General features: G+C 47.5%; 1 protein-coding gene across 1 annotated transcript; it reads right to left on the reverse strand.

Annotated features, from left to right (window-relative positions):
• Positions 1 to 4,310: 4,310 nt before the first annotated feature.
• Positions 4,311 to 5,375, reverse strand: LOC122457441 (small proline-rich protein 2H-like). The gene is made up of 3 exons (XM_043502333.1): positions 5,350 to 5,375; positions 4,840 to 5,010; positions 4,311 to 4,737 (listed from the first exon to the last, which is right to left on the reverse strand). Exons 2-3 carry the CDS (start codon positions 4,987 to 4,989, stop codon positions 4,510 to 4,512), a joined length of 378 nt encoding a protein of 125 aa, XP_043358268.1. The 5' UTR covers positions 4,990 to 5,010; positions 5,350 to 5,375; the 3' UTR covers positions 4,311 to 4,509.
• Between the last annotated feature and the right edge of the window lie 13,794 nt (positions 5,376 to 19,169).

Raw genomic sequence — 19,169 nt, forward strand, 5'->3', positions numbered from 1 at the left:
AAGCTAATAGTTCTACGTCTACAACAGTAAACTCTGTATTCAAATGAAAAATTTGATTTGGGGATTAGAGAGAGATTCTATTTGTTCTTAAATTCAGAGGTGGCGTTGTGTTTTGAGTTCTGTTTCAGTTCTGCAGCAAACCAAATTGATGAATGGAATTCAAAGCATTAATCTACTGAATACTTCTCCCCCCCGCCTGTCTTTCTGTCCAAGCAAATAAACCCCAATATTTAGCCAGAAAAAATATGAATAGTTTTGCACTGATTTTCACCTGTTTTTGTTGTGGTGGTAATAAACACTGATAAGTTCCTGGGAAAAATTAAAAAAAATAAAACCTGAAAACAAAGGGCCCTATATGTAAGCTAGCCAGCAGAGGGAAAACCCCCATTTTACGAGGCTGCATCACTGGGAGATACAGGAAGGTCGACTTGTAGGCTCACAGGAACCAGTTGCTTCTAATAACTTCATCGGAGAACACCAGGGCTGAGATCCTGCACAGCGGCCTCCAGAATAATCCCCGTAGTGGCATGCGCAATAGCGATTGCTGGTTCCACCTCCTCCCACCTCTGTCCCCTTTTCTGTCCTGCCCATGCAAGGCCAATCTATACAGCCTGCAGTGGCACATAATCTCTCCCACCCGTGCTAGAGCTAAAATCTTTCCCTCTTCAGTCCTCTGACTATATTTTATCCATGTAGGCTATGCATAGGGTGTTTGCTGTTTACATTGGTTCTTTGTTTACTAAGAGCATATTATGAAATGCAAATTAACAGAAGAGGTGTTTTTAAGCAACGTGCATTATTCCTAATTTTCAATATTTTGAAACTAGAGTTTTTCCACAGATGAGGGGAGGATGAGAATGAAACACGGAGACCTGCGAGTGATAATGGTCCTGCTTGATCTGCATATGGGATAACCATGGTGTCAAGGTTCCTTCCCCACTCTAAACTCTAGGGTACAGATGTGGGGATCTGCATGAAAACCTCCTCAGCTTACTTTTACCCGCTTAGCTTAAAACTTCCCCACGGTACAAACTATTTTACCTTTTGCCCTTGGACTTCCACTGCCACCACCAAACGTCTAAAAGGGCTTTTATTAAGAAAGAGCCATTTGGAAACGTGTTTTCCCCCAAAATCCTCACCAAAACCTTGCACCCCCCTCTCTGGCAAAGGATTGGGAAAAACCTCACCAATTTGCATAGGTGACCACGGACCCAAACCCTTGGATCTTAAGAACAATGAAAAAGCATTCTGTTTTCTTAAAAGAAGAATTTTAATAGAAGAAAAGGTAAAAGAATCACCTCTGTAAAATCAGGATGGTAAATAGCTTACAGGGTAATTAGATTCAAAACATAGAGAATCCCTCTAGGCAAAACCTAAAGTTACAAAAAGACTCAAAACCAGGAATATCCATTCTATTCGGCACAGCTTATTTTCTCAGCCATTTAAAGGAATTATAATCTAATGCATATCTAGCTAGATTACTTACTAAGTTCTAAGACTCCATTCCTGTTCTGTCCCCGGCAAAAGCATCACCCAGAAAGACACAGACCCTTTGTTTCTCCCCCCCACCTCCATCTTTGAAAGTATTTTGTCTCCTCATTGGTCATTGTGGTCAGGTGCCAGCGAGGTTATCCTAGCTTCTTAACCCTTTACCGGTGAAAGGGTTTTTCCTCTGGCCAGGAGGGATTTGAAAGTGTTTTCCCTTCCCTTTATATTTATGACACATGGGCTTCAGATTTCATATTTCTCCTCTTGTCTCAGCCCTTTGTTATGTCAAAACAGGGCACCAAATTTTGGCCTAGGTCTTTGATCAAGCTGCAGAGCTTCATCTTAGCGGCACCTGCATTCACAATCTTTTAAATACAATAAATGGTAAGTGTTCTTAAATTTCTTATTTATGGCTAGCTAAGGAAGATGGGGGGGGTAGGATTTTCCTCCATTTTAATGTAAGATTTACAATCTTTTAAAAGCCAAAGTAAAGCTATGGGAAGCCACAAATGATGCTGAAATACATCATTTTCCCCCTGCCATTTCTACCTGCAGGAGCAAAGGCAACAGGTCATTGGGGGCTACTGCGACGGAATTGCTACCAAGGATGTCGGAATTGCATTGTGTGGCAGATGCACTGCAGGATACATTCAGGGGTCTCCCGGACTCAAGCCTCCAGCATGCCGGGCTGCCAACGGGGGAAGTTTTGCGCTACAGCTCCGAGATAGGAGGCAGCAGAGGGTGGGTGCACAGAGCAGGGAATACAGGCTTCTGTTCGGCAGTTTCAGTTCGTTCTTGCAGAGACAGAGCACAGAACAGTCTCACATGCTTCTAGCAGCTGCCTCAGCTCCTCTTTGCTACTTGCAGCCCCATTAGTTGTCCTGGGCAGAGGTGACAGGTGGCTAGGGCTAGAGGGCAAGAGAGGAAGCAGAATGTGCCTAAGGGAGGAGGTCAGGTTATCTGCCAAGAAGCAGAGGTTCCCAATTTCCTTGTTGGGGGGTTGCTTCTTTACACACCTATTGCATTCGGAGAGGCGCACATAAGGGGTTCCCCTCCAGTAGGTCCTCCCTGAACCGCCATCTCTCCTTTCAGAGCAGGCCCAGAAGTAGGGTTGACAGTTTTGGTTGGGCGTATTTTTGGAGGTTTCATCAGGTGACATCATCTTTAATTCCGGGAGACTCCAGGACAATCCTGGAGGCTTGGCAAGCCTACCCAGAAGTGGCAGAAGAGAGGGAGCAGGCAGCCTGAGGGCCTGGCACGCTGGGATTCGGGGGAGTGAGGAACCAGGTCCAGCCTCTGGCCAAGTGGGGAGGGGGAGACTGGGCCACTTCCTTTCCTCACTCACTGAGCATGTCACCACAGCTGTCAAGCTCACATGTTACCACCACATTCCTCTTTATGCGTATCATCAGCATCATCCATGCAAGCTAAACACATTGCGTTCCTTAAGTGTTCCCAAAAAGAAGAACTAGAGGGGAAGGCATTAGGGTGTATAAGTTCCTTCATGGGGAGAAAATATTGGATACTAGAGGGCTCTTTAAGTCCAAAGCTAAGTCCAAAGCAGACTATATAGAGTTACAAAGGGCTCTTCCAAACCTGCATGACTGGGCAACAAAAATAACAGATGAAATTCAGTCTTGGTAAATACAAAGGAATGCACACGGCAGAACATGATCCCACCTATACCTATCAAATGATGGGGTCTAAATTAGCTTTTACCATTGAAGAAAAAAAGATCTTGGAGTCCCCGTGGATAGTTCTCTGAGAACATCTGCTCAATGTGCAGCCGCCATCAAAAAAGCAAACAGAATGTTCGGGCCCATTAGGAAATGGATACCTAATACCACAATAAGTATTATAATGCCACTCTATAAACCCATGCTATGCCCACACCTTGACTACTGTGTCCAGATCTGGTTGGCCCATCTCAGAAAAGATATATTAGAATTGGAACAACACGTCCACCTGTGGAACTCATTGCCAGGGGATGTTGTGAAGGTCCAAAGTATACCTGGGTTCAACAACAATCAGATAAGTTCATGGAGAATAGGTCCATCAATGGCTATTCCTCAACATGGCTAAGCCTCTGACTGCCGGATACTGGGACTGGATAACAGTGGACGGTTCACATGATAATTCTCCTGCTTTGGTCACTCCCTCTGAAGCACCTGGCATTGGTCACTATGGGAAGACAGGATACTGGGCCAGGGACCATTGGCCTGACCCACTACACTCCTGTTTCTTATGACAGCCAATTGGAAGAGTTCAAAACTCATGAGTCAGGCCCCAAGATGATGAGGTTTTAATAACCACCGAGTTTGGTGAACTTGAAAATTAGGAAAAACTCGAGTTGTGTGCCTCACACCCCTCTGACGTCGAAGGGTTGGCTGGCCCCACCTGCCCATGCTGTGGCACGCCTGGCTCATACCAGGGGCATTCTGGCGCTGTAGCTCACACACCGCAGGCAGCAGAGAGGGGAGGTGCTGAGCAGGGAGCACAGGCTGCTCTTGGGCCTGTCTTACGTCTTCCCTGCTGCGTCTACAGCTCCTGGCTTCCTGCAGCCCCACCACTTCCTCTAGGCACCAGTGACTACTCTCTAAGGGAAGGGGCTTTTGAAAAGGAAATAAAAGGAAGGAGAACCTGGGTCTGAGAGCCTGTGACTGCTCAAGAGAATGAAACACCAGGAGGCAGACAATGCCATGGATCGTAGCTTTTATTACTGCACATCTACATTACCAGATGGGAAATTTCACAACAATCATCCATAGCACAAGCGACACAGGGTCTCTCTCCCGCCCATATGCAATATCCCGGGTACAAAGTCGGTCAGTTACACATTCCAAGGGAAGGCCTTGATACTGATAGCAGAAAGAGTGTACAAAGTGAGGACAGAGATTGGAAACATTCCCAGAAACACGTCACACTGCAAGGGGAATGCCAACAAGTGGAGTCAGGAGAGAGCTACTGCGCGAGGGGCTGCAATTCATTTTCATTCCGTAGACGTTGGTGGTTCCGTGGGCCCTAACAGAACTTCTTTTCTTTGCAGCAGTGCTGCAGAGGTGAGCATGGAGGGCACGGATCCACACACTTAGGAGGGCACGGCCATTGATCCACACACTTAGGAGGGCACGGATCCACACACTTAGGAGGGCACGGATCCACACACTTAGGAGGGCATGGCCATTGATCCACACACTTAGGAGGGCACGGATCCACACACTTAGGAGGGCATGGCCATTGATCCACACACTTAGGAGGGCACGGATCCACACTTAGGAGGGCACGGCCATTGATCCCACACTTAGGAGGGCACGGATCCACACTTAGGAGGGAACGGCCATTGATCCACACACTTAGGAGGCACGGATCCACGCACTTAGGAGGGCACGGATCCACGCACTTAGGAGGGCACGGACAGGGATCCACGCATTTAGTCTTGCACTGCTTCACACAGCATGGAGGCGGCAGGCAGGGCTGTTTGCATTGCTGCTGGTAAGCCATCTTCCTGGGACGTGGGCAAAACTGAAAGAAAAAGGAGTTTTCAGGGTTTGCAAAATCAAGACGAAGAATTATATTTCTTATTAGCATCATGCACCAGAACATTCAGCAGAATCAGAGGCTGGTGCCCTCGGGAACACTTCTCCAGAGAGAGCATTGGCATTGCGAACCATTTCAGAAAGAACAAACATGGGGGAGGATGGACTGAAAGCCCATCCTGAAGCCCTTCAATGGGATTAGTGAATGAAAGTCAAGATACTTAAAGAAAGCCCTCTTGTGAGCAGTAATATATTTTGGAAGAAGAAAACAAAAAATGAAATCCCAGCCATAAAGTTAGCTCCCAATAATCAGAAGGAGACTTACCCAATTCACCGATGGGAGCAAGTGGAGAAGCCAAGTCGATTGAAGATCATTGAGGTGTCAGCCTTTTTATATGGTTTCCGTGGCTTGGTGTCCGGAAATGAGACACCTCAGAGCTATGTGCTTGAGGTTTTTCACAATCCAAACCTCCTCCATGTACAGACTCTTCAATTGCTTGCTTGCATCACCATTTTAATAATTCTCATTATTTTAACAAGACACATGACGTTATTGGAGGAAATGCTGTGTACACGTTGTCACACCTGATCTACATAATTCAAATTGGAAAAAATAATTCAATAAAGAACTGGATTCTTTGCTTTCATGAATGAATTCTTATGGATTTCTTGGACTGAAACACAACCAGAAGTAGGAGAAAGGATCAGTTTGAGCCAAAGACCAGAGCAGGAGGTTTGGATCAGCAACAAATTTCCTTCCACCGTCTTTTAATCTGGAGGCAGCTCTGGTTCTTGCCTGTTCCTCTCTGAACCATACACATTTCATGTCCCTGGCACACAGCACAGTCTGTCACCACTCAGCTGCGCTTGGGGACTGTGGTTTCAAAGAGAGGTTGAGTTGAGTGTGTTTAGAGAGGTGTCAGGCCTGGGGCTTGTGAGCAATGCCAGGAATGCCCCCGGTCGCAAAGGGACCCTGGCGGCTCTGGTTGGCATTGCCAACCGAGCTGTTAAATGCCTGTTTGGTGGCGCAGCGGGGTTCCTGGGGCTGAGGCATCTCCCGGGAGCAGCAGCCAGGTTCCTGTGGCCCCTGGGCTCATGTGCGGCCGGGGAAGCTCCGCGTGCTGCCCCCCGCCCTGAGTGCCGGCTCCACAGCTCCCATTGCCAGGAACCGTGACCAATGGCAGATGTGGGGCTGGCACATGTAGATGCAAGGGCACCCCAAAGAGCCTCCCTGGCCACCCATGTGCCTAGAGTCCCGCACCCTCTCCCGCACCCCAACCTCCTGCCCCAACCTGGAATCCACTCCCACACCCAAGTCCTTCCCAGAGCCCCCACAACACAGACCGCCACACCCAACCCACTTGCCCAACCCTGAGTCTCCTCTGCACCCGAACCTTTCATCCCTGGCACCCACCCCACAGCCCCAGACAGAGCCCTTAGCCCCCTCCAGAATCCCAACCCCCCACTGCAGCCCGGTGACAGTGCGTGAGGGTTGGGGAGAGTGAGCGATGGAGGGATGGAGGATGGAGCGAGCGGTGAGCAGGGCCTCATAGAAGAGGTGGGGCAGGGGCGGGGCTCAGGGAAGGGGCGGGCAGGGGTATTGTGCTTTGTGTGATTCGAAAGTTGGCCACCCCGTGTGAGGAGCAAGGAGAGTCGGCTGTGTAATTTCCGTGGGGGTTGCCAGGAGAAAGCACCATATGAGGATGGGAGAGATGGGAAAGGGGAGGAAAGGTGATGAGAATCTTGGAGGGCACAGAGGGCGAAACCAGGCCGCTGGCTGGGACATTTGGCAGTGGGGCGTGGGCTGGTATAACAATTTCCGCAAAAGGTCATCAGTAGCTTTTGGACCTAGCAACGCTTACCCAACATCACAGACCTTGAGCACTGGAGCTAAAGAGCAGCTCCAGCAGCGGGAAGCACTAGTAGGCTAGCATACCAGATTAAAATTCCATGTTCTGGGATCTAGCCACTAGATGGAGACGCAACCCACATTTGAGGAGGGTGCATCACTGGGAGACACAGGAAGGTCGAGTTCTAGGCTCACAGGGACCTGTTGCTTCTAATCACTTGACCAGAGAATCAGGGCTCAGACTCTGCACACCGGGATAATCCAGGATAATCCCTGTAGTGCCTTGTGCAATAGCGATTGTTGGGCGCCCCTCCCACTGTAATCCTGCTGAGCCTGGAGAGCAGGTCTGATCACATCTTGTCCAATCCTCACAATACTTCAGAGATCTGTGTAAACCTCAGAAGTTCCTGCTCTTGCGATGTACACTCCCTGCGCCAGATCCTGAACTGGCGTAAATCAGCGCAGCTCCATGAAAATGGCATCCCTCTGGTGCTAAAGACACGTACCATGGGCAGGATTCACCATTGCCTAAAATGTCCTCCGGTGACTTCCCCCAACATCCTGTGCTCTCTGACACCTCTTCCCTGAAAACAGGGGGCAAGAGAGGGGAAGGGAGCATGGGTTTTAATCAAGGTGATCCATAAGGGCCCGGAGCAGCCACTTCAAGGTAGAACAGTCCCTTACACTGCTCTAAATAGCTCTACGGGGGAACGAGTCCCCCTTCCCCATAGAAAAGGTGCACAGAATTCTTCCCCCAAAACAATTCAATCAACATTTTTTTTCTCTCTTTTCATCAAATATTTGGTATGAAATGTTTTGGGTCTTCATTGAATAAAAGGAAAACATACAGTCTAAAACGTGGTCTGGGTTTTTGAAATTTTTGTAGTTTTCAAAGTTTTTGCTGTATCGAGGAAAACACAGGACTTGGGGAACAATTTCTGCCTCCCCAATCAAAAAAGCATTTTTGGTCAAAAAAATGTTCTGATTGAAAAGTTCTGAGCAGCTCTTGGGAAAAGACAAGAGGAAGCCACATTTGTGCCCTCCTCCATCTCGCACCCTTGTATGCAACCCTAAGAACCAAATTATGCCCTCAGTTACACCTGGGCACCCCCATGGGGCACCATTGGACATGGTTTCCATAGGGTTGCGGAAGGGCTGCTGATAATGGCAAACCAGCATTGCTCTGTCGCCCAGTCCCAATCCATATCCACTAAATCAAGCTCTCCTCTGCTCAAGCACTAACAGTCACATCCTAACTTCCCAAAGGAGCAGGGAGCACCCATAACTCCCACGGGAATCAGTGAGAGCACCACATCTCTGAAAACCAGGCCTCTTATTTTAACCAGTCCTATTCATCTTTGAGTCGGGACAATAGAAGTTCACTGATGGATCCCAAACTGCTGAAACCTTCAGCAGGAAATGGACCTATCTTTATGGAAGAATCATCGAAATAGTGTCATATCTTTTCACTTCCCTGTAATAGTCTTGGAAATAGATAGATAGATAGATAGATAGATAGATAGATAGATAGATAGATAGATAGATAGATAGATAGGAACATGGACTTCCTTACTCATCTAGGTTCAGTTTCAAGGTACCGAGTCTCAATTCCCAACTGAAATACATTGAAAACTTTCCCCACCTTGTTATTCTTCTTCCGAATTTATGCCTCTTTGTATTGATGGGAAGAACACAAAGAGTGATCACATCTTGTATTCATTCATCTTTCGAGGAAAAGATTTAATTAGAAGATGATTTGGTATCAATGTTACAAACACACCTAAATACATATCTCTTCCCATCTCGGTGATATACACTCCGCCTGCACACTATTGATACATCAGATAGGTCACAATGGTGAGTAATGTGTGACTGGCAGAGTGGTACAGTTCAACATTACCTCACCTTCAGAATGAGCCTTCGCCACGGTCCATGCTAGTGAATGGAAAGACTTGGTGATATATTATGAACCCCAAGAAAGGATTTTTTTTCCCTTTAAACAACCTCTTTAAACAAATTTCTGACAAATGATTGTGCCGTCTCCCTGACGCTTTTCTACTCCCCACTTTTGCCTGGGCAAAACCACATCGAAATCCTTGAATTCTGCTATGACACAGTGGGACTAAGCTGTTGGCAGGGGATGTCTTTTTCCTCTGTATTTGTACAGCACCTACAAACACAGGAAACCAGCCCATGACTGGGCTCCGAGGCCTTGTGACAATACATGTAGCAATAAGTGCTTCAGACTGAGAAATGGACTTTTGTGGGTTTTCTTCATTCATCACCCCGACCAGTTTCACAGGCATCCAGAAATCAATGGCGCTCACACCAGAAGTTAACCTGCACAGCAATGCGTCATCAGTTTCAAGCACTGTGGCTTGTTGCCACTATCAGTGAGGGAAGGGTCCCCATCTTTCTTGAATTACACAGTTCAGCCCTCCTTTTCACAGCTCTCGCCAATCCCTTCCAGCCCTACCTGGCAGGAAATTGAACTCACCCATTTTAGAGTGTCGAAGGACCTTTTGGGGAGGAAACACCAGGGACTAACAAGCTCTTTAGCCGAACAGAGAAAGGCAGAACAAGAATCAATGGCTGGATGGTATAACCAGACCAATTCAAATGAGAAATAGGCACCATTGTTTAGCAGAGAGAGATTAACCATTGGAACAAACTGCTGTGGAAAGCATCTGCTGTTGTCTTCAAATCCAGACAGGATGCCTTGCTGGGACATATGCTTCAGTCAAAGACAAGTTGTTAGGCTCAATACAGGTGCAACGGGGTGAAATTCTCTGGCCTGTTTTATGCAGGAGGGCAGACTAGATCATCATAATGGTCCCTTTGGGCCTTAAAGTCCATGAAATCGATTCAAGGGGCAGAAATATTGTGATCGTTGCAGCAGGACATGGTGAGATGGTTCCACTCTGTGAAGAGCCAATGTCAGAACATAAGCACCCAAACTTCACAGCAGCAGGAGTCTGTGGTGAATCCTTAATCTAGCCTGGCCAACGGAGTAGAGAGGACTGGGCTGGGTTTGGAGGTCTCAAAACTAAGCTTTCTAGGGGCACTTTCCAAAGGCCGTCTCGTTGGCCTGGACCCTTGAACTTGGCCCGGTTCCACTGAAATCCACTGAATCTGTCTCGCTGTCATTTCAGTCATGCACCTCTATAACTAGGTGAAGTTCTGTCTAGAACATTTGAAAGGAATGCAAAGATTGAAGCAAATTCATGAATTCCAGGATTTATTTCAATGAGACGGGAGCAAAAAATTATTAAAACAAAGCATTGAGTTCTTTGTTTCAGTGAATTCAGTTTCCCAACTCTAGTTTCATTTCCTCGTTTTCAGAAAGGGGAGAGAGGAGGGAATTGCTTGGCTCTGAAATGGGAGAAGGTTGGGAATTTTCCAGCAAAGAAGATGATTCAAAAAAAATTTAAGGAGGTGGCGGTGGAGCAAGTTCGGGTTGCTACATACAGTGTCCTCGCACTGGTATGGTCTAGAAAGATGAAACTTAGTCCTGCCTTGAGTGCAGGGGACTGGACTAGATGACCTCTCGAGGGCTCTTCCACTTCTATGATTCTATGATTCTATGGGGATGGGAGAGATAGGAAAGGGGGAGGAAAGGTGATCAGAATCTGGGAGGGCACAGAGTGTGAAACCAGGAAGCTGACTGGGACATTTGGCAGTGGGTGCCAGGGCTGGCATAACTATTTCCATATCAGGTCATCAGCAGGGTTTGGACCTAGCAATGCTGACCTCACATCATAGACCTTAAGCATTGGAGCTAAAGAGCAGCTCCGGCAGCCAGAAGCATTAGTAGGCTAGCCTACCATGTTGAAATTCCATATTACGTGATGAAGCCCCTTCGTTTTCAGTTCAAACCCATTTTTACCAAAAAATTCCTGGGTTTTACAAAAAGTATTATTCATTTTTTTCTGATTTTCAACTTATTTTTCTATTACTCAAATACAGAAAAAATAACTTGTTTTATTAGGGAACTACAATACATTGCACGAGACAACTGTATTACGATAATACCTTAGTCTGTGTGGATATGCCAAACGGCCTGTTTGTGAAGGAAGGCTATGTGGAAGTCGAGAAGAGACACACAATAAAAAACAGAGACACACACAAGCTCTGAAGTGCGTGCGCAATGAACGTACTGGAGAATCTCACGCCCACTACACGCACATTTCAAGCTGTTAGCAGATAACAGTTTCAAGCTCTGACACACTAAAATAGGAAGAAGAAAATGAAATGGCTGTATCAGAATACATTTCAGAACACAAGGAGGACGCATTTGAAAGTTTAAAAAAAACAAAATCAGGAGAAAAGGATGAAGTTGAGCCTATGCAAATGGTGTGGCCTAATTATTAAATGTAAATATTTACAAGCTAATAGTTCTACGTCTACAACAGTAAACTCTGTATTCAAATGAAAAATTTGATTTGGGGATTAGAGAGAGATTCTATTTGTTCTTAAATTCAGAGGTGGCGTTGTGTTTTGAGTTCTGTTTCAGTTCTGCAGCAAACCAAATTGATGAATGGAATTCAAAGCATTAATCTACTGAATACTTCTCCCCCCCGCCTGTCTTTCTGTCCAAGCAAATAAACCCCAATATTTACCCAGAAAAATATGAATAGTTTTGCACTGATTTTCACCTGTTTTTTTGTGGTGGTAATAAACACTGATAAGTTCCTGGGAAAAATTAAATAAAATAAAACCTGAAAACAAAGGGCCCTATATGTAAGCTAGCCAGCAGAGGGAAAACCCCCATTTTACGAGGCTGCATCACTGGGAGATACAGGAAGGTCGACTTGTAGGCTCACAGGAACCAGTTGCTTCTAATAACTTCATCGGAGAACACCAGGGCTGAGATCCTGCACAGCGGCCTCCAGAATAATCCCCGTAGTGGCATGCGCAATAGCGATTGCTGGTTCCACCTCCTCCCACCTCTGTCCCCTTTTCTGTCCTGCCCATGCAAGGCCAATCTATACAGCCTGCAGTGGCACATAATCTCTCCCACCCGTGCTAGAGCTAAAATCTTTCCCTCTTCAGTCCTCTGACTATATTTTATCCGTGTAGGCTATGCATAGGGTGTTTGCTGTTTACATTGGTTCTTTGTTTACTAAGAGCATATTATGAAATGCAAATTAACAGAAGAGGTGTTTTTAAGCAACGTGCATTATTCCTAATTTTCAATATTTTGAAACTAGAGTTTTTCCACAGATGAGGGGAGGATGAGAATGAAACACGGAGACCTGCGAGTGATAATGGTCCTGCTTGATCTGCATATGGGATAACCATGGTGTCAAGGTTCCTTCCCCACTCTAAACTCTAGGGTACAGATGTGGGGATCTGCATGAAAACCTCCTCAGCTTACTTTTACCCGCTTAGCTTAAAACTTCCCCACGGTACAAACTATTTTACCTTTTGCCCTTGGACTTCCACTGCCACCACCAAACAAAGGGCTTTTTATTAAGAAAGAGCCATTTGGAAACGTGTTTTCCCCCAAAATCCTCACCAAAACCTTGCACCCCCCTCCTGGCAAAGGATTGGGAAAAACCTCACCAATTTGCATAGGTGACCACGGACCCAAACCCTTGGATCTTAAGAACAATGAAAAAGCATTCTGTTTTCTTAAAAGAAGAATTTTAATAGAAGAAAAGGTAAAAGAATCACCTCTGTAAAATCAGGATGGTAAATAGCTTACAGGGTAATTAGATTCAAAACATAGAGAATCCCTCTAGGCAAAACCTAAAGTTACAAAAAGACTCAAAACCAGGAATATCCATTCTATTCGGCACAGCTTATTTTCTCAGCCATTTAAAGGAATTATAATCTAATGCATATCTAGCTAGATTACTTACTAAGTTCTAAGACTCCATTCCTGTTCTGTCCCCGGCAAAAGCATCACCCAGAAAGACACAGACCCTTTGTTTCTCCCCCCCCCTCCATCTTTGAAAGTATTTTGTCTCCTCATTGGTCATTGTGGTCAGGTGCCAGCGAGGTTATCCTAGCTTCTTAACCCTTTACCGGTGAAAGGGTTTTTCCTCTGGCCAGGAGGGATTTGAAAGGGTTTTCCCTTCCCTTTATATTTATGACACATGGGCTTCAGATTTCATATTTCTCCTCTTGTCTCAGCCCTTTGTTATGTCAAAACAGGCACCAAATTTTGGCCTAGGTCTTTGATCAAGCTGCAGAGCTTCATCTTAGCGGCACCTGCATTCACAATCTTTTAAATACAATAAATGGTAAGTGTTCTTAAATTTCTTATTTATGGCTAGCTAAGGAAGATGGGGGGGTAGGATTTTCCTCCATTTTAATGTAAGGTTTACAATCTTTTAAAAACCACAGTAAAGCTATGGGAAGCCACAAATGATGCTGAAATACATCATTTTCCCCCTGCCATTTCTACCTGCAGGAGCAAAGGCAACAGGTCATTGGGGGCTACTGACGGAATTGCTACCAAGGATGTCGGAATTGCATTGTGTGGCAGATGAACTGCAGGGTACATTCAGGGGTCTCCCGGACTCAAGCCTCCAGCATGCCGGGCTGCCAACGGGGGAAGTTTTGCGCTACAGCTCCGAGATAGGAGGCAGCAGAGGGTGGGTGCACAGAGCAGGGAATACAGGCTTCTGTTCGGCAGTTTCAGTTCGTTCTTTCAGAGACAGAGCACAGACAGTCTCACATGCTTCTAGCAGCTGCCTCAGCTCCTCTTTGCTACTTGCAGCCCCATTAGTTGTCCTGGGCAGAGGTGACAGGTGGCTAGGGCTAGAAGGCAAGAGAGGAAGCAGAATGTGCCTAAGGGAGGAGGTCAGGTTATCTGCCAAGAAGCAGAGGTTCCCAATTTCCTTGTTGGGGGGTTGCTTCTTTACACACCTGTTGAATTCAAGAGGCGCACGTATGGGGTTCCCCTCCAGTAGGTCCTCCCTGAACCGCCATCTCTCCTTTCAGAGCAGGCCCAGAAGTAGGGTTGACAGTTTTGGTTGGGCGTATTTTTGGAGGTTTCATCAGGTGACATCATCTTTCATTCCGGGAGACTCCAGGACAATCCTGGAGGCTTGGCAAGCCTACCCAGAAGTGGCAGAAGAGAGGGAGCAGGCAGCCTGAGGGCCTGGCACGCTGGGATTCGGGGAGTGAGGAACCAGGTCCAGCCTCTGGCCAAGCGGGGGGGGGAGACTGGGCCACTTCCTTTCCTCACTCACTGAGCATGTCACCACAGCTGTCAAGCTCACATGTTACCACCACATTCCTCTTTATGCGTATCATCAGACATCCATGCAAGCTAAACACATTGCGTTCCTTAAGTGTCCCAAAAAGAAGAACTAGAGGGGACGGCATTAGGGTGTATAAGTTCCTTCATGGGGAGAAAATATTGGATACTAGAGGGCTCTTTAAGTCCAAAGCTAAGTCCAAAGCAGACTATATAGAGTTACAAAGGGCTCTTCCAAACCTGCATGACTGGGCAACAAAATAACAGATGAAATTCAGTCTTGGTAAATACAAAGGAATGCACACGGCAGAACATGATCCCACCTATACCTATCAAATGATGGGGTCTAAATTAGCTGTTACCATTGAAGAAAAAAAGATCTTGGAGTCCCCGTGGATAGTTCTCTGAGAACATCTGCTCAAAGTGCAGCGGCCATCAAAAAAGCAAACAGAATGTTCGGGCCCATTAGGAAATGGATAGCTAATACCACAATAAGTTTATAATGCCACTCTATAAACCCATGCTATGCCACACCTTGACTACTGTGTCCAGACCTGGTTGGCCCATCTCAGAAAAGATATATTAGAATTGGAAACAACAAGTCCACCTGTGGAACTCATTCCAGGGGATGTTGTGAAGGTCCAAAGTATACCTGGGTTCAACAAACAATCAGATAAGTTCATGGAGAATAGGTCCATCAATGGCTATTCCTCAACATGGCTAAGCCTCTGACTGCCGGATACTGGGACTGGATAACAGTGGACGGTTCACATGATAATTCTCCTGCTTTGGTCACTCCCTCTGAAGCACCTGGCATTGGTCACTATGGGAAGACAGGATACTGGGCTACAGGGACCATTGGCCTGACCCACTACACTCCTGTTTCTTATGACAGCCAATTGGAAGAGTTCAAAACTCATGAGTCAGGCCCCAAGAATGATGAGGTTTTAATAACCACCGAGTTTGGTGAACTTGAAAATTAGGAAAAACTCGAGTTGTGTGCCTCACACCCCTCTGACGTCGAAGGGTTGGCTGGCCCCACCTGCCCATGCTGTGGCACGCCTGGCTCATACCAGGGGCATTCTGGCTGTAGCTCACACACCGCAGGCAGCAGAGAGGAGGTGCTGAGCAGGGAGCACAGGCTGCTCTTGGGCCTGTCTTACGTCTTCCCTGCTGCGTCTACAGCTCCTGGCTTCCTGCAGCCCCACCACTTCCTCTAGGCACCAGTGACTACTCTCTAAGGGAAGGGGCTTTTGAAAAGGAAATAAAAGGAAGGAGAACCTGGGTCTGAGAGCCTGTGACTGCTCAAGAGAATGAAACACCAGGAGGCAGACAATGCCATGGATCGTAGCTTTTATTACTGCACATCTACATTACCAGATGGGGAAATTTCCCAGCAACAATCACGCCATAGCACAAGCGACACAGGGTCTCTCTCCCGCCCATATGCAATATCCCACGGGTACAAAGTCGGTCAGTTACACATTCCAAGGGAAGGCCTTGATACTGATAGCAGAAAGAGTGTACAAAGTGAGGACAGAGATTGGAAACATTCCCAGAAACACGTCACACTGCAAGGGGAATGCCAACAAGTGGAGTCAGGAGAGAGCTACTGCGCGAGGGGCTGCAATTCATTTTCATTCCGTAGACGTTGGTGGTTCCGTGGGCCCTAACAGAACTTCTTTTCTTTGCAGCAGTGCTGCAGAGGTGAGCATGGAGGGCACGGATCCACGCACTTTGGAGGGCACGGATCCACGCATTTAGGAGGGCATGGCCATTGATCCACACACTTAGGAGGGCACGGACCCACACACTTAGGAGGGCACGGATCCACACACTTAGGAGGGCATGGCCATTGATCCACACACTTAGGAGGGCACGGATCCACACACTTAGGAGGGCACGGCCATTGATCCACACACTTAGGAGGGCACGGATCCACACTTAGGAGGGCACGGCCATTGATCCACACACTTAGGAGGGCACGGATCCACGCACTTAGGAGGGCACGGATCCACGCACTTAGGAGGGCACGGACAGGGATCCACGCATTTAGTCTTGCACTGCTTCACACAGCATGGAGGCGGCAGGCAGGGCTGTTTGCATTGCTGCTGGTAAGCCATCTTCCTGGGACGTGGGCAAACTGAAAGAAAAAGGAGTTTTCAGGGTTTGCAAAATCAAGACGAAGAATTATATTTCTTATTAGCATCATGCACCAGAACATTCAGCAGAATCAGAGGCTGGTGCCCTCGGGAACACTTCTCCAGAGAGAGCATTGCCATTGCGAACCATTTCAGAAAGAACAAACATGGGGAGGATGGACTGAAAGCCCATCCTGAAGCCCTTCAATGGGATTAGTGAATGAAAGTCAAGATACTTAAAGAAAGCCCTCTTGTGAGCAGTAATATATTTTGGAAGAAGAAAACAAAAAATAAATCCCAGCCATAAAGTTAGCTCCCAATAATCAGAAGGAGACTTACCCAATTCACCGATGGGAGCAAGTGGAGAAGCCAAGTCGATTGAAGATCATTGAGGTGTGAGCCTTTTTATATGGTTTCCGTGGCTTGGTGTCCGGAAATGAGACACCTCAGAGCTATGTGCTTGAGGTTTTTCACAATCCAAACCTCCTCCATGTACAGACTCTTCAATTGCTTGGTTGCATCACTATTTTAATAATTCTCATTATTTTAACAAGACACATGACGTTATTGGAGGAAATGCTGTGTACACGTTGTCACACCTGATCTACGTAATTCAAATTGGAAAAAATAATTCAATAAAGAACTGGATTCTTTGCTTTCATGAATGAATTCTTATGGATTTCTTGGACTGAAACACAACCAGAAGTAGGAGAAAGGATCAGTTTGAGCCAAAGACCAGAGCGGAGGTTTGGATCAGCAACAAATTTCCTTCCACCGTCTTTTAATCTGGAGGCAGCTCTGGTTCTTGCCTGTTCCTCTCTGAACCATACACATTTCATGTCCCTGGCACACAGCACAGTCTGTCACCACTCAGCTGCGCTTGGGGACTGTGGTTTCAAAGAGAGGTTGAGTTGAGTGTGTTTAGAGAGGTGTCAGGCCTGGGGCTTGTGAGCAATGCCAGGAATGCCCCCGGTCGCAAAGGGACCCTGGCGGCTCTGGTTGGCATTGCCAACCGAGCTGTTAAATGCCTGTTTGGTGGCGCAGCGGGGTTCCTGGGGCTGAGGCATCTCCCGGCAGCAGCAGCCAGGTTCCTGTGGCCCCTGGGCTCATGTGCGGCCGGGGAAGCTCCGCGTGCTGCCCCCCCCTGAGTGCCGGCTCCGCAGCTCCCATTGCCAGGAACCGTGACCAATGGCAGATGTGGGGCTGGCACATGTAGATGCAAGGGCACCCCAAAGAGCCTCCCTGGCCACCCATGTGCCTAGAGTCCCGCACCCTCTCCCGCACCCCAACCTCCTGCCCCAACCTGGAATCCACTCCCACACCCAAAGTCCTTCCCAGAGCCCCCACACCACACACCCCACACCCAACCCCCTTGCCCAACCCTGAGTCTCCTCTGCACCCGAACCTCTCATCCCTGGCACCCACCCACAGCCCCAGACAGAGCCCTTAGCCCCCTCCAGAATCCCAACCCCCCACTGCAGCCCGGTGACAGTGCGTGAGGGTTGGGGAGAGTGAGCGATGGAGGGATGGAGGATGGAGCGAGCGGTGAGCAGGGCCTCATAGAAGAGGTGGGGCAGGGGCAGGGGCTCAGGGAAGGGGCGGGCAGGGGTATTGTGCTTTGTGTGATTCGAAAGTTGGCCACCCCGTGTGGAGCAAGGAGAGTCGGCTGTGTAATTTCCGTGGGGGTTGCCAGGAGAAAGCACCATATGAGGATGGGAGAGATGGGAAAGGGGGAGGAAAGGTGATGAGAATCTTGGAGGGCACAGAGGGCGAAACCAGGCCGCTGGCTGGGACATTTGGCAGTGGGGGCGTGGGCTGGTATAACAATTTCCGCAAAAGGTCATCAGTAGCTTTTGGACCTAGCAACGCTTACCCAACATCACAGACCTTGAGCACTGGAGCTAAAGAGCAGCTCCAGCAGCGGGAAGCACTAGTAGGCTAGCATACCAGATTAAAATTCCATGTTCTGGGATCTAGCCACTAGATGGAGACGCAACCCACATTTGAGGAGGGTGCATCACTGGGAGACACAGGAAGGTCGAGTTCTAGGCTCACAGGGACCTGTTGCTTCTAATCACTTGACCAGAGAAGATCAGGGCTCAGACTCTGCACACCGGGATAATCCAGGATAATCCCTGTAGTGCCTTGTGCAATAGCGATTGTTGGGCGCCCCTCCCACTGTAATCCTGCTGAGCCTGGAGAGCAGGTCTGATCACATCTTGTCCAATCCTCACAATACTTCAGAGATCTGTGTAAACCTCAGAAGTTCCTGCTCTTGCGATGTACACTCCCTGCGCCAGATCCTGAACTGGCGTAAATCAGCGCAGCTCCATGAAAATGGCATCCCTCTGGTGCTAAAGACACGTACCATGGGCAGGATTCACCATTGCCTAAAATGTCCTCCGGTGACTTCCCCCAACATCCTGTGCTCTCTGACACCTCTTCCCTGAAAACAGGGGGCAAGAGAGAGGAAGGGAGCATGGGTTTTAATCAAGGTGATCCATAAGGGCCCGGAGCAGCCACTTCAAGGTAGAACAGTCCCTTACACTGCTCTAAATAGCTCTACGGGGGAACGAGTCCCCCTTCCCCATAGAAAAGGTGCATAGAATTCTTCCCCCCAAAACAATTCAATCAACATTTTTTTTCTCTCTTTTCATCAAATATTTGGTATGAAATGTTTTGGGTCTTCATTGAATAAAAGAAAAACATACAGTCTAAAACGTGGTCTGGGTTTTTGAAATTTTTGTAGTTTTCAAAGTTTTTGCTGTATCGAGGAAAACACAGGACTTGGGGAACAATTTCTGCCTCCCCAATCAAAAAAGCATTTTTGGTCAAAAAATGTTCTGATTGAAAAGTTCTGAGCAGCTCTTGGGAAAAGACAAGAGGAAGCCACATTTGTGCCCTCCTCCATCTCGCACCCTTGTATGCAACCCTAAGAACCAAAT

Source organism: Dermochelys coriacea, chromosome 24 (genome assembly GCF_009764565.3).
Source record: "Dermochelys coriacea isolate rDerCor1 chromosome 24, rDerCor1.pri.v4, whole genome shotgun sequence".
Lineage (NCBI taxonomy): Eukaryota > Metazoa > Chordata > Testudines > Dermochelyidae > Dermochelys > Dermochelys coriacea.